Source organism: Mirounga angustirostris, unplaced genomic scaffold, assembly GCF_029215605.1.
Source record: "Mirounga angustirostris isolate CCGP_5_RB_7025 unplaced genomic scaffold, mMirAng1.0.hap1 SCAF_9, whole genome shotgun sequence".
In the NCBI taxonomy this organism is placed as follows: Eukaryota; Metazoa; Chordata; class Mammalia; order Carnivora; family Phocidae; genus Mirounga; species Mirounga angustirostris.
The window spans coordinates 7,198,530-7,213,490 of NW_026991717.1; the positions used below are offsets into that span (position 1 = coordinate 7,198,530).

Genomic DNA, 14,961 nt, shown 5'->3' on the forward strand with positions numbered 1-14,961 from the left:
GGTCAGTGGGTGAGTCTCTGCAGGTTTCTGACACCCTGGACTCAGCAAGTGGCTGGAGCAGGCCTGGCTTCAGCTGTCAGCCCCGGAGCTGGGGCCCTAGGCCCAGGTGTGGCCAGGCACTGCTTCCGGCATCCATCCGGAGAGCCGGGCTGTGCCCTCCAGGTGCTCATCAGCCGGTGGGGGGAGGGGGTGCTGCAGATTGCTGTCAGACACTTAGGGAGCTCCAGGGCACCGGGCCCATATAGAAAAATAGGTCAAAACGATGTTTCTAGGGGCGCCTGGGTGGCTCAGTCATTAAGTGCCTGCCTTCGGCTCAGGTCATGATCCCAGCGTTCTGGGATCGAGCCCCGCATCGGGCTCCCCGCTCGGCGGGAAGCCTGCCTCTCCCCCCTCCACTCCCCCTGCCTGTGCTCCTCTCTCACTGTGTCTCTCTCTGTCAAATAAAAAATAAAATCTTTAAAAAAAACCGATGTTTCTAAAGCGCTACCTCAGTGAATCCGTGTGCTGACCACTCTGTCCTTGGTCCTGTGTGCCACAAGGCTAACAGAGGGGCCCAAATTCAGGTCCCTTCCCTGCGACCTACACAGTCCCCAGTCGCCTGGCCAAGCGGTGCCTCACACCTCAGGCTGGGGCTCCTGCTCGCCCCTCCCCGCCCCCCTCCACGAAGACTCACCCTTCGGACCGCTGCACACCTGCCCTCCTCCCCGCCCACCCGTCCTTCATCCCTTCGGGCTAATGGGCCACCCTCCCTTCCACCAAGAGTTGCCCAAGCACAGGGTCCAGCCCTGCCGAGCCGTGCGTCTCCAGCCCCCCGTCCAGCCTGGCCCAGAGTAGGTGCTGATAAATAGCTGTTGACTGGGAGGACCCCCACGTGGAGCTGCGACTGCTAGTGTCTGGCCCACCGCCCTCGGCCCTGCCAGCTCGGTGACCTCCCAAGCACCAGCACCCGGGCGCCTTCGCCTGGAGGTGCTGAGGATGGGGGGCCCCGGGAGCAGCAGTAGCTGTGCCTGATGGGAGCTGTCAATACCTCCGCTCCCTGCATAGATCTGAGGTCTGTGGGATTTCCCAGAGGCCCGCAGTGGGGTTAAGCTTCAGTTATCCCGGGGCAACTGGCTTGAGTTTAAAAGCACACGAACAAAGCCTTTGTTGGGTGCCTTCCCTTCCCTGCCTCACATCCTCGCTCTCCCAATGCGTCCTGGGGTCACCTCTTGAATAAACCTCCCGCACTCTGGTGCTTGTTTGGGGCCGGGGGCCGGGGAAGCCCGAAGCCAGCGCCCCTCCTTACTCGCGTGCCCACAGCTGCTCAGGACTGGGCGGGGAGCGGGTGGTGGGCAGAGCATCTTTGGGGCCAAATGTGGGGGTTCTGGAGCCCCTGGGGGATGTGAGAGCCCTGCAGGGGGGAGGGGGCCCCCGGGTCCCGGGAAGGCAGGGGGGTGCTCACCTGGATGTGCCGCCCGAGGAGACGCTCGCTGAGCACCCGGAGGGAGACCCGCTTGCAGGACAGCAGTTTGGCTTCTCGCTGCAGCAGCCTGTCGGTGGACGTGTCGTAGATGGAGTAGTTGCTCATGTTCTCTCTCAGCGCCTGAAAGTCGTGCTTCAGGTCGTGACCCACCACCAGCTTGCCTCTCAGAAGCTGCAGGATCTGGCCGGGAAGACAGGCAGCCCACGTCTCACGCAGGGTCCTCTGCGTGGATCTGGGGCAACTGGTAGGAAGCAGCCCCTCCTCGGCTTGCTGTGTGACTGTGAGCAAACTGTCCCCCCCTCTCTGGGCTTCCAACCTATCCTCTATAAAATGAGGAGACTGGACCGGGCCCCTCCTCACGCTCAGTGGTTGAGGTCCATGCCAAAGGCGTGTCCCCGACTCCTTCAGTGGCTTCCACAGCAGTGGCCGGTGCTGAATATGGCCCACGTGCCAGGCTAAGTATGTCATCTAATCCTTTCAACAGCCCTACTGTGGCAGGCAGAATAATGACCTCCCAAAGATGCAGACGCGTTGCCTGGCAGAAGGGAGTTAAAGTTGCGGATGGGCTCAGGTAGAAGACGACCTCCCGATAAGGGAGATCGCCTGGATTACCCGCGTGGCCCAACATAATCGCAAGGGCCCCTATATGTAGACGTCAGTGATTTGTCCTGAGGACTTGGCATGCAGCTGCTGGTCTTGCCGAGGGAGGAAGGGGCCAGGCGTCAAGGACACGGTGGCCTCTAGAAGCTGGAAAAGGCAAGGAAACGCACCCTCCCTCAGAGCTTCCAGAAAGGAACGCAGCCCTGCCTACACCCCGATTTCGGCCAATGAGACCCGTGCCAGACTTCTGAACTGTGGAATGGCGAGCTAACACATGCCACTCAGCTTTTGCTTTGTTACAGCAGAACCACAAAAAGCTAACACAGCGATGAGAGAGGCCTGTATTTGACTGACATTTTGCAGAGGAGAAAAACTGAAGCACCAAGAAAGGGAAATCATTTGCCCCAGGTTACTCTGCGGATTTTAAAGCCAGTTTGCGGATCCCTTGGCACCTCTGCTCTCCAAAGATGGAGCTCAATCCCCCTTGCCTGGAACGAATATGGGCCAGCCTGTGTGACTTCTGACTTCTCTGGGGGCCAGTCCCCCAGCAGCCCCGAGCTACCCCGAAGCCACCTGCTGGAGTGACCACAGGGAGGCGGAGAGCCATGCCCGAGGGGCCCCGGCGCCAGCCACCGGATGGGTGGGCAAGCGAACTTCCCGATGACTCCGGCTCCGGGCCTGTGGGACGCCTGAGCCTCCCAGCTGGCCCCATCGGCCAAGCCCTGTCCAGATTGCAGATGCACGAGCGAAGTAAATATTGACCTTGTTCGAGCCACTCGGTTTGGAGGTGATTTGCGAAGCACCGTTAGATCACTGGGACAGTCACATAGCCAGTTAGGGACTCAGTGCTAGAGCCAGCCTTCAGAGCCAGCAGCTGCTTGTCTCCACCACACTCCCAAAGAGGCTGCTCCAGGCCCTCACCAGCCACACAGCTGAGCTTTGGGGAGCAACCCCTGAAGTACCCTCACACGTGCCCAAGCCTGTCGTCTTGCCTCTATCCTGACTCCTTTCCCATGGTGGCCCCGTGGACAACCTCCTACCTCGAGCCACATGGGCCACTCCCCTCTCTTTACGCTGGCTGCCATCAGAGAGGACGGGAGGGGGGATCTCGGGCGGAGCTGGAGGGGCAGCTTGGGGCTCAGGCCCCCCTTTGGACAGCTCTCCGATAGCTTCTGCCCTGTCTTCTGGGCCTGGGGGAGACTTCTCACAGGGCTGACACCCTCCCATGCCCCGCTTCTGCTTCTACTGGCCTCCTGGGACATCACGTGGGGCATTGCACGCTCTCCCTTGGCCACCACAGGATCCCTGTGGCCACTCTACAGAAGGGGAAGCCAAGGCTCAGAGACACGAGGCGACTTGTCCATGGGGTCTGTCCATCTCCTGTCAGCAGGCAGTGTCACCAGCCTGCCCATCACCCCCTCCCCGTTCCCGTGGTTTTGTCGGTTTGTTGGGACCACCGCTGCACAGAGCCCACAGTCAGCCTAGGGACTGGGGAGGCTCGCTTGAGGAATGGAGCTGGGCCGGTCGCATGGACACCAGGGCTGCTCACGCTTGGGCTGAGGCGTCACCCGGTGAAGGCCCAGACATCCGGGATTCCGATTTCGCATTTCGACAGCTGGCGCCGCCGCTGCTGATCCAGGGCTCACGCGAGTGGCGAGGGCACACGGCCTCAGCAGCAGCTCGAGGCCTGCGTGTGGAGGAGAGCGCAGTGGCCAGCACTAGGCCGCGCTGGGCGGCCGGGGTCACGCGCCCTTTCTCGTAGGGACATCCTTTAACTTTCCCAAACAATGTGGCCTGTTTTCCCCCAATGACGAGCTGGCTCAGGGCCCAGTTCACACAGAGCCCCGAGGGACTGTCTGCCATCCCAGAAACGGCAGCCACAAGAGGACCGAGTCCCTGGGAGGTGGATTCCTGGGAACTTAATCACTTCCGGAGCCCGAGGGTCTCCGGGGCTGGGGGAGGGGGGTGGTGGCTACGGTCAGCACCACGGGGGACTCAAGATGAGACAGATAAAATACCAGGAGAGGACAAGCAGAAGGAAGAGGAAGCCAGGAAAAGAGAAGAATCTGTTTGGCAGAGAGATGCCCGCCACCGTGCAGGCCAAGGATGCTGGGCGCTGGGCAGGGAGAGACTGCAGGTCCTCGCTATGTGCTCTCAGAGGTCAGACCGCGTCTGGGCTTCGGCTCCCCGGGTGCAAGGTGAAGGCCGGGAGAGGTGAGGCTCCAGCGGCCCCTTCGCAGCCAGGGCTCCACCGACTTCCTGAGGCAGGGCTGGGGAGGGAAGCGGGGTGGGGGGGGCCGCTGGAGCCCGGGGGCGGGACCTCAGGGCTGTGTGACCTGCTTTGGCTGCGGGACCTGCCCTGAGTCAGCGTCAGGAGGCGGGTGTGTCAGACCCAGGAATCGCTCAAATTCCTGGAGAGAGCCCACTGGGTTGGAGGAGGGCCATTCACCCATGTGCTCTCGTCGCTGGCCCTGGGCCAGGGACTTTCCTCACCTCACCCGGGCACCTCTCAGCACGAGGATTCCCATTTCCCTGCCACAGGGGAGGGCACTGGGGGCCAGAGAGGTGGAGAGGCTTGCCCAGGGGACACAGCTGGTGACCTGAGAGCTGCAGCGAGGTATCCGGATCTGCCTGACCCGTCCCTATCCTTACACTTGTCCTTGTCACCACCTGCTGAGAACCTAGTTCAGCGGTAGTGATGTCAGAGGGGAGAGCGATGTTGGACCTGTGTCCGCTCTCTGAGGACTTCCTGAAGCAGGAATGGGGCCCCTGTGCGGCTGGAATCATCATGCCATCTTACTGACGGGGACAGGGGGACACAGCGGCGTGTGCTGGTGTCACACGGAAGGGGGATGACAGCCTGATGCCACTGCATTCCCACTCTCGTTCCAAGTATTTCCCAGATGTGCCTGATCAGAAAAATCACCTGGGGCCCTTGTTAACAATCCAGAGGGCCAGGCCCTTCGGTCACCTTCCGGAGTGGCCCCGGTCCCCTCCGTCCTCCGGTCCCCTGGCCGGCTCTGCAGGTGTGCCCACCCCAGCTTGTGCCCGCATCCCACAAGGCTGCTTCTGCTGGGGGAAACCTGGATGGTGAAGTCATCCTCCTCCATCTGGCCAGGCCCCAGAGATACCGGCCCAGGGGCGGGGCCCCAGCAGTGCACTTGGCCCAGGCAAGGGCAGCTATACTGGAAACAGCTGTCAGAGGTCTCCCTTCTGCTGCATTTCCCTCCTAAGCCGGGAGGCTTCATGGGATTCAGCTGGTTTGTTTGCCAGCTAAAAATGTAATTATCCCTCCCCGATCCCAGTCATGGGTAGATGCTATTCAACAGACTGGGTTAACATTAAGAGAGCATTAACTTACAAAAAATAAACTATAACCGATTAAAAATTACTGTTAGAAAAACAACAACAACAACAGCAGCATGAACCCACCAGGTGAGAGCCCTGAATCTGAACATCGAGTTGTGTCACAGCTTGCTGTGTGTCCTTAAGCAAGTCACTGCCCCTCTCTGGACCTGTCTCCTCATGGGTTCTCTCCTGCGCTGACAGCCTGATTTGTGGGGCTCTCTAGAGCAGGTTCTCAACTTGGGCACTGTCGATACTTCTTTGGCGTCTGTGTGGCCAGGGGAGGGGCTGTCCTGTGCATTATAGGATGGCTTAGCACCATCCCTGTCCTCTCCCCACTGGATATCAGTAGCAGACCCCCTGCCCCACTATGACAACCAGAAATGTCTCCAGATACTGCTAAACGTCCCTTGGGGGGCAAAATCATTCCACACTGGGAATCACCGCTCTAGATGATGGGCAGACCTAGAGGTTTCAGAAGATAACAGGCAGTAACTTTCCACTATAAAAGTAATGTGACCACATTTCAAAAAGATAAAAATAAAGAGAGAAGGGAGTAGCAGGATCCCGGGCACAACCCTCCTGGGTGGGCTGGGTGGGGCTTCGTGGCTCCCCAGAGCCCTGCTGGCTGCCTGGGCTGGTCTATGGCTCACCAGGAGCGGGGCCCACTTGCGCTCCCGTCGGAGGAAGAGACAGGCTGGTGAGCAGCGTTTGAAAGTTGCCTGCGTGAAACCAAGGCCTGGCGAGCCCTAGACTCACCTGAGAGGTGTCACCCAGCCCTGTGGGGGTCTGATAAATGGCTGATAGGCTTCTTCCCTTTGGGATCCCCCCACCCCAGCACATCTTGGGACCCGTGAGCCCCGACTCTGACTTTGGGATTAGAACATATGGGTGATAGAGTGGGCTCGAGCTGCCTCTGTGTCCTTGTTCATGGAAACGAACGACCGCGGTTGCGTTGTCCCACATCTTCATGCCCAGGCTGGGCCTGACACCGTCCCTTACATACACTGGACATAGCATTCCGAGAGCACATTTATACACGTCCATCATGGGATTGAATATCCCAGAGCAAATTCTGGAGCCAGAATTTGGGTCTCTGCTCTATGCCTTCCTTGGACAGCTTGCTCAGCCTTGCTCCTCTGTTTGCTCATCTGTAAAATGGGGTAGCGGTGCTGGTTAACGACTTCCCAGGACTCTTGCGGGGAGCAAAGGCAGTGGTGTGTGGAAAGCGCTTAGAACAGAGCCAGGACATGGTGCTGGACTCCCCTGCGCTGCTTCACCCACCCTGCGGCACAGATGCTCCTACCGAAGGGCACAGAGAAGTTTAGCAACAAGCCAGAGGCCACAGACCCACGTCCACGCACGTCTAAGGACAGTGTGCTTGCCCTCCGGCCCCAGGCTGGGTGTGCATCCCTGCCTCCTGGCAGCCAAGGCCGGCATGAGGGCAGAGGCAATTTTGTTCCACACAGCTGCCAGAACTCCTGTATTTTGTGAAAATCAATTCGACTCCAATCCCACAAACATTCTCAGGGTACCTTCTGTGCGCAAAGCACACCATCCAGTCTGGGGGCAGAATAAAACACATCGCAGCCGTGTGGAACTAGGCAGACCAGGTGTGTGGACAGGCAAGCTTTAAAGTACAGGGGCCACGGCAAGGAGAACTAGAGGCCCCACGCGGGGAGGTGGGGATGGTGGACAGGGTGGGGGAGGGCATCACGAAGGACTCCTCTGGCCTGAGCCTGCCAGCGTGGTAGCTGACCCGGGGCAGGGCTGGGGGCTGGGGGAGAGTAGGGGTGTGGCTGGATGGTAGCTGAGCTAGGAAGGAAGGTGGGACAGGCAAGTCGGTAGGGTTTGGAGGTCCATGAGTGTTGTGCTGGGGGACCTTGGGCAATGGGGAGCCATGGGAGGTATCTGAACAGTGGTATGGGGAGGCTGTGATCTGAGCCAGGCCTGGGAAAGTTTCTCTGGCACAGCATCCCTGCTGTTCAGGCAGAAAATGAGAGCCAGAATCTAAGATCACGGTTCTCAAGGGAAGTCAGAAAGGGGGCTCAGACCTATCATGTGGGTGTCTGCCCTTCTTTCTCCATGGGCACAGTCAGTGACCATCAGCTGCGGGCCCGGCATTGTGCTTTGGGCTACAGGCCACAGCACTGCATGCAACCTACTCGAGGCCAGGGAGGAGGCATTAGCAGCCCCTGTCTCTGATGAGCAAACAGGTTCAGAAAGGTTCGAGAACTTGCCAAAGGTCACACCAAGCAGTGAGTGATGGAGCAGGAAATGTAAACCCCAGATGTGGTTCAAAGGTCTGCCTGGTCTCTAGATTCTTGGCTCCCTCTCTGGGCAGGGCTCCGAGCTACACGGGAAGCCTCGGGCCTGGCCCAATCTCCAGCTGAGATTCGAAGCATTCTGCGCCGAATGTGGACGGGGACCTAGGCAGCCCGACGCCCAGGCCAGTGCTCCAAGGCACACAGCGACTTGGTTGCATGTCGAGAGCAGGGAACGCGAGCAGCATTTCCCTGCTGCCTCCTCTCCCCCAGGCTCTGGGCTCTCCGGCCTTCCTGCCGCTCTGCCAGCGAGGTGGTGGGGGGCTGGGGAGAGGAGGACGACGACGAAGGATGGAGACACGTAGTCCACCTGACTGCTCAGTGGGGATCTGAGTGTGGGGAGCTCCTGCCGTGTCCCTGGGCCTCCCGTTGACCCCTGAACATCCAACCCACCTCTTCCTTATGCTGCCCTCCCCTGCTTGGTGACTCCCCTTTGGCCACCTCCATCCTGACATTTTTTTTCTTCCCAGTCCTCTGTCTGCTGATGCCTTCCCAGAGACTCTGACTCACCCCCTATCGACATCTCTTTGCTCACTACCATCTATCCTCCACAGCACCCCCCATTCTAGTCTTCTCGAAACTTGGGTTTGAGCCTGCCATGCTCTTGCTCAAGAATCTTCCACGGCTCTCTGTGGCCCACTGGGTTGCAGACACAGGCTCCGAAAACCCCTTGTGAATACCACCAGCCTCACGGAGTCTTTCCAGAGCCATGCGGATGTACCGCATCCCCAGCTCAGGGTTCCCTGGCCTCCTCTTAGTACCTATAGGACAGTGCTGTCCAGTAGACACATAGTGTGAGCCACATGTGTAATTTTAAATCATCTAATGGCCATATTTAAAAAGGTAAAAATAGGGAAACTTAGTTTTAGTATGTTTCATTGAACCTAATATTCCAAAATACTATCATTTTAACACGTAAGTGATATAAAAAAGTATTGAGGTATTTTATGAATTTTTTAATAAAAGTCTTTGCAATCCCATGTGCATGTTACATTTACAGCACATCACGGTTCAGACCAGTCGCTTTTGGGGCGCTCATAGCCACATGTGGCTCGGCGGCCCCCTACTGGACACACAGCCCTAGAGGTCTGAGCCTAAGCTCTGAGTCCTGACCACCTTCCATTATGTGAACCTTGGCGAGTCACTTAGTGTTATGGGTTGAATTCATACGTTGAAATCCTAACCCCCAGTACCTCAAAATGTGACTTATTCGGAAATAGGGTCATTGCAGATGTAATTTGTGGAGGCCATCAGGGACCTAATACAACAGGACTGCTGTCCTTATAAACGAGCAACAGGGGCACAAAACACGCACACAAGGAGAACACAGGTGAACATGAAGGCAGAGATTAAGCTGATGCTTCTACAAGCCAAGACACACCCAGGACTGGCGGCCGACCCCCAGATGCTGGGAGAGAGACGCAGCGTGGACTCTCCCACACAGCCGCAGAAGGAAGTAAGCCTGCCGACACCCTGAGCTCGGACGTCCAGCCTCACGACCGTGGGACAATAAATTTCTGTTGTTTGAGCCCCCAGTCTGTGGCACTTCGCTACGGTGGCCCCAGCAAACCAATACACTTAGTTCAATCAGGCCTCAGTTTGCGCATCTGTAATATGGGGATAACAGACGATCGTAACAGCTATCGAGTCCTTATAGAGGCACTCTCTCTAGGCACTTTCTCAATCCTCAACGATAATCCTATGAAATTGCTACTATTATTACACCCAGTTTCTGTTTCAGGTGCGGGAAACTGGGTACACAGAGAGGCTGCCCAAGTAACTTGGCCAAGGTAACTCAGCTGCTAGGTCACCAGCCAGGATTCAACACTGGCCCTCTTAACTCTGGGTTTACAGCTCCTGAGAACCCTCCTGGCGGCTGTCCCGTGAGGTGTGAGCAAGCTCCAGACCACCAGTGCTTGGGAAACAGGAGCTATGGTTGCTTATGTTTTGTGTTTATCTTGGGCATGTGGCATGTGCACCTGGGACAAACCTTGGTCCTCTGTGTTCCTCTGAGACTTCCCCTAAGCCCCAGCAGCCTAGAAACTGGTGAATTTACTTGCCCTTCTAACCTTCCCAGAAGTGACTAAAGCTTGTGCAAGAGAGGTTGAGTTTGCTTTCCATCTAGTGATTCAGAGAAACAGAAACAGAAACTGGGACCTGAATAAGTTATCACAACTAGGTGAACCAGGAGGGTGGGAAATCTTGGGACTACATACTGACCTCAAGCTGATGGAAGGCCTACCGTGGGTCTGGGCACAAGCTCTCCCCTTGGTCCAGGGGCTCCAGCCTGTTCTCCAAGACCAGGAGCCCCCTACCAAGGGCCCAGCCAGTGAGAGCCCTGTTTCCTCATTTCCTCGTGGGGCTGACCAGGGGCAGCCAGGGTAGAGAAAAGAATCCCACCGTGGGGAACATCAGGTGGAACCCAGTTCCCCCATCACAAGGCCAGCAGGGTGGACCAGATGCCCTGAAATTTCCCCAGGTGTGAGTTTAAGGTTGTCTGAGGGCAGGAGGCCTTCGCAGGGATGCCCTAGTGCACTCTCATGTAGAGGTGGGGGGAATCTGCCACATCTGGGGTCACAGATCTGGCATCTGGGGAAGGTGCCAGGGAAGTGTGCACGTGGATGTGTGGCGGGGTGGGGGGCGGGCCGTGGCCTCCCCGCCGCCCTGGTCTGACTGGCGGACAGCCCTCCACTCACCTCCTGCCGGGCCACGGCGAACGGCGTGGCCACCTCCATGTGCCGAGGCGTGATCCCGCTGACCGGGGTCCTGTAATCAGTGATCTCCCCCTCGGGCCGGATGAACTTGTCGTAGAGCACGGTGCCATGGAAGTCCACGAGGCTGCAGCGAGCCAAGCCGCTCTGCCGGCCGGGCCCCAGCCCCACCATCTCACAGTCCATGGCCACCACCTCAAAGTTGCTTGCCATGCTTCAGCGGGACCCTCAGATGCGCTGGAGAGGGGAGGCGGTGGGGGGGGCATCACCCAAGGGCCAACCGCGGCCCCAAGTGTCCTTGGCCACCACCCCACCAGCCTGTGCCCTCTGCCCCGTTTGTCACGAACACCACCCAGCAACAGGCAAAGCTGGCCTCTTGCCACCCCGCCCGGCTTCCCGAGCCCAGCAGTCCCGGGGCCTCGAGACGGGCAGGGCCGCCCCCCCATGCCCCCTCCCTGCTCACCCCCTGCACTGCCCCAGCTCCCACTCACCTGCCTGCCTCCGCTGCCCTTGGCTCACGTCTGCCTGTCTGGTACCACTTCTCCGCTAGTGCAGTCACTCTGAGCTGTGACTCATCTCTGACTTCACGCCGGGAATCCCGACCCTGTTTCAGTTTCTGGTTTGTTATCAGGCGAAGTCACGGGCGGGAGGCTGGGTACAGGGGCTGGGCCGTTCCGGCTCCTCTTGCTGCCCGCAGGCTCCCTGTGCTGGCAGCTCACCTTCGCCCCTGCACGCCCCCCCCCACCAAGGTCTCGGGGCCCTCCCCTTCTCAGATGATGTGGCTGATGAGAATTGAGCAGATTGCCACACCTTCCTTCCCTTTCTCACCCTCCGCCTGCCCGGAGAATAAACATCCCCAGGATCGGAGACCACAGAATGTCCCACAACTTCCGGGGCCACTACCAACCTGACACACTCAGGGACGTCTCTTATGGGGGCCGGGGGGGGGGCTGGCTCTTGGGACATAGCGGCTATTAATAGGGAGGGCATGAGAAGGCTGGGTGTGAGTGGGGCTAGCCCACCCCCACCCAGGGAAGGCGAGGAGGCCGGGAGAGAGCCCCTAGAGTCTCCAGGGCTTCGGGGTGTCACAGAATCCACCATCTGTCTGCCCTCAATGGCTTCTGCCTCCAGCTGGGCTGATACTGTTGGAGGACAAGAACAAGAAAGCCCGGAAGGAGCCCCCACCAGCCTGGCCACACTTCCCAGGGACTACACCACCCCCTCCCAGGCTAGAACTCTGACCTCTTACGACGGTGCCTGACACATAGGGCACTCAGTACTTACTGAATAGAGGAATGAGTTACAGCTGGGACAAAAACAGAACCAGCTTTCAATGAGGAAGGCATCACCACCGACTGCAGTAAGATTCTTGCCTCTGGCCCCAAGTCCACAAGGAGTAAGCTTTGAGCGATGGGATCTGATTGCCCCCAGATGTCACTAAGATTTGTGGCTTGGAAAGGAATTCCCCCAGGTCCCTGGTGTTTTCACCAAGTGACATCTGATGGGAAGAGACCTCAAAAATAAAATCAAGTCCTGAAATATGTCTAAATGTTAAGGCATTGCTCATGTTTGTTGTTCAATTGGTTCGAATTTGAGATATGAGATTATTTTGGGTTCCCATCCTGAATGAGCAACTTTTGCTTGAATTCAGACTGTTTGGGGACTTTTTGTTTCTCAAATGCATAAAGGATTGTGACCCTGATTTAGGGAGATGAAGCAAAATGTGTTACTTGATGTGAATGTGCATTGAAAAAGTAACCCCCTGAAGATCCAATGGTGGGTGAGGTTTCTGCTTCTACAACCCCCCTTGGACCTCACGCATCTCATCCCTTCACCCTGCTGGTCTCCTCAGGTCTCAGACAGAACATATGCCCACCCCTCCTGTTCTTTGGCCCGCATTTCCCCTTTGCCCCGTCCCCACCTGCCCATCAGCTCCCGGGTCTTCCTGCCACCACCTTCATGCCCTGCTCCACACTGTCCTTCAAATCCGAACAGATTTTCCTTGCCCCACATCTAATCTCTTGCACTGTTTGGGATGGCACTTTGCTCAAGAACCTACAGTGGTTTCCTGTTGTCCAAAAGAGAAAGCAAACCTCAACTCCTGGGCAGTTTCCAAGACCCTGTCACCTGCCCCACCAGCCTTTCCAATCTCATCTTGCATCACCGTTTACACCTAAACCCGAGGTCTTTGTGTATTCACATGCCTCCGCCCAGGCAAACCTCCCCCCACCCCCCCATCCTCCCATTCTGGGTCCTAGGGCCAGGAGGGCAGGATCAGGTCTCCACTCATGCTGCAAAGGTCAGCCCCTCTCCAAGCCTTCACCAGCCCGCCTTCACCACCCCTTCTCACCTCCTTCCACCGCACTGGCTTTGTCTGTTTCAGAGGGCCTGGGCATGTGCTACCCTATCTCAAAAGCTCTGCCTCCAGGTTATCTACCCAGTTTGCTCCCTCTCCTCCAGGCCTCCCACTGAGGCCTTTTCTGGCCTCTATTTAAAACTGTACCTCCTCATTCTTAATCTCAGGAAACAAACTGAGGGTTGTTGGAGTGGTGGGGGTGGGAGGGATGGGGTGGCTGGGTGATACACTGGGGAGGGTATGTGCTATGGTGAGAGCTGTGAATTGTGCAAGACTGACAAATCACAGAGCTGTACCCCTGAAACAAATACATTATATGTTTAAAAAAAAAAAAAAGAGGAAGAAGATAGTAGGAAGGGAAAAATGAAGGGGGGGAATTGGAGAGGGAGAGGAAACATAAGAGACTATGGACTCTGAGAAACAAACTGAGGGTTCTAGAGGGGAGGTGGTGGGGGGATAGGTTAGCCTGGGGATGGGTATTAAAGAGGGCACGTATTGAATGGAGCACTGGGTGGCTCAGTCATTGAGCGTCTGCCTTCAGCTCAAGTCATGATCCCAGGGTCCTGGGATCGAGCCCCATGTCAGGCTCCCTGCTCAGCGGAGAGTCTGCTTCTCCCTCTCCCTTTGCTGCTCCCCTTGCTTGTGCTCTCTTGCTCATGCTCTCTCAAATAAATAAAATCTTTTAAAAAAAATAAAGAGGGCACGTACTGAATGGAGCACTGGGTGTTATACACAAACAATGAATCATGGAACACTACATCAAAAACGAATGATGTAATGTATGGTGATTAACATAATAATATAAAATTTAAAACAAAACAAAACAAAAAAAACTGCACCTCTTCTCCCTTCTGGATTTCTTCTGTAGGAATAATTAGCGCCATCGGAAATAACCGTGTATCTTGTTCATTTACTTTTCCGGCTCCCATTTGTTTGGTTTGCTGCAAGGCCCCCAGCACCTGGAGCCCTGCCTGGGACCTACTGAATGTTTTCCCAGGTATTGTGCACTGAGGTTAGACACAGGCAGGGTGAAAGCCCAGGGGAGGAAGCCCTGACCCCAGCCAGGGGGAGGGGCAGGTGGGGGAGGGGCTCCTCCTAGAGGGGATGCTTCCCCAGTTTAACTGGTGTCACCCTTCGGCCAGACCACGCCGGCAAATCCCAGGTCAGGTGAGTCACTCAGGGCAAACCTCTCAGCCTTACGAGACCCACGTCCTGCCTCAGTTGGCCCGCCTGTGACTGTACAAGGTACAGAGGCTGCCAGTGTATGGCCCCAGGCACAGGGCACAGGCTGGGTGGATGATTCCTAACAGTGGATCAGACACCACTCCCTACAGGCACCCTGACCTTTGAATTCCTGCCCAGCCATCTGTCTCGGCTGGGCCTATGCTCCAAAATGTGCATGTGTGAATTTCTCAATCCTGGATGGCAGGCAGAAGCGTCTCAGTCAAATGTCAGTGATTTCCTGTGGGTCATGCAAAATTGCTAATGGGATACATTTTTTAAAAGACACAAAAAGTGAAAAATGAAGTATATATCAATAAACATGCAAAAAGAAGTTCAAAATCTCTACTCGTTAGGGAAATGCAAATTAAAACCAGAATGAGGTATCACCCCACACCCACTAGGATACCCTACCAAACAAAACAAAACAAAACAAGTAAGTGTGGGTGAGGATGTGGAGACACTGGAAAGCTTATGGGCTGCTGGTGGGAAGGCCAACTAGTAACTAGTACAGCCCCTGTGGAAGACGGTATGGCAGTTCCTCCAAAGCTTACAACACAGAACCACCATATATGACCCAGCAATCTCACTTCTGGGTCTACACCCATGGGAACCGAAAGCAGAATTCCAAAGATACTGTACACCCACATTCACAGCAACATTATTCACAACCAAGCAGGCGAAGTAACCCAAGTGTTCACTGAGATCAACAAATTGTGGTCTATGCAGCCAAATGATTATTTAGCCTTAAAAAGGAAGGAAATTCTGACACATACCAAACATGAATGATCTTTGCGGGCCGTAGGCTAAGTGAAATAAGCTAATCACAAAGACACATACTGTATGATTCTACTTATATGGGGTATCTAGTCAAATTCAGAGAAACAGAAAGTAGAATGGTGGTGGCCAGGGGCTGGAGGGAGGAGAGGGTGGACTGTTAGT

The 14,961-nt window shown here is 56.4% G+C and overlaps 1 protein-coding gene across 7 annotated transcripts in view; it reads right to left on the reverse strand.

Annotated features, from left to right (window-relative positions):
- ISG20 (interferon stimulated exonuclease gene 20) overlaps nucleotides 1-14,821 on the reverse strand; it is a 44,969-nt gene extending 30,148 nt beyond the window's left edge. For 5 of the 7 annotated variants that reach the window (XR_010404840.1, XR_010404837.1, XR_010404838.1 and 2 more), the window contains exons 1-2: nucleotides 3,103-4,151; nucleotides 1,442-1,642 (exon numbers count right to left, since the gene is read on the reverse strand). Coding sequence is in view for 3 of the 7 variants with exons in the window: in XM_064569908.1 (XP_064425978.1) it covers nucleotides 1,442-1,642; nucleotides 3,103-3,336 (435 nt within the window). In the remaining 4 variants the exon portion in view is untranslated. Of the gene's footprint in view, nucleotides 1-1,441; nucleotides 1,643-3,102; nucleotides 4,152-10,427; nucleotides 10,680-10,933 lie in introns of those variants that run through there. The other 2 variants (XR_010404839.1, XM_045899428.3) reach the window with 1 other exon arrangement.
- Between the last annotated feature and the right edge of the window lie 140 nt (nucleotides 14,822-14,961).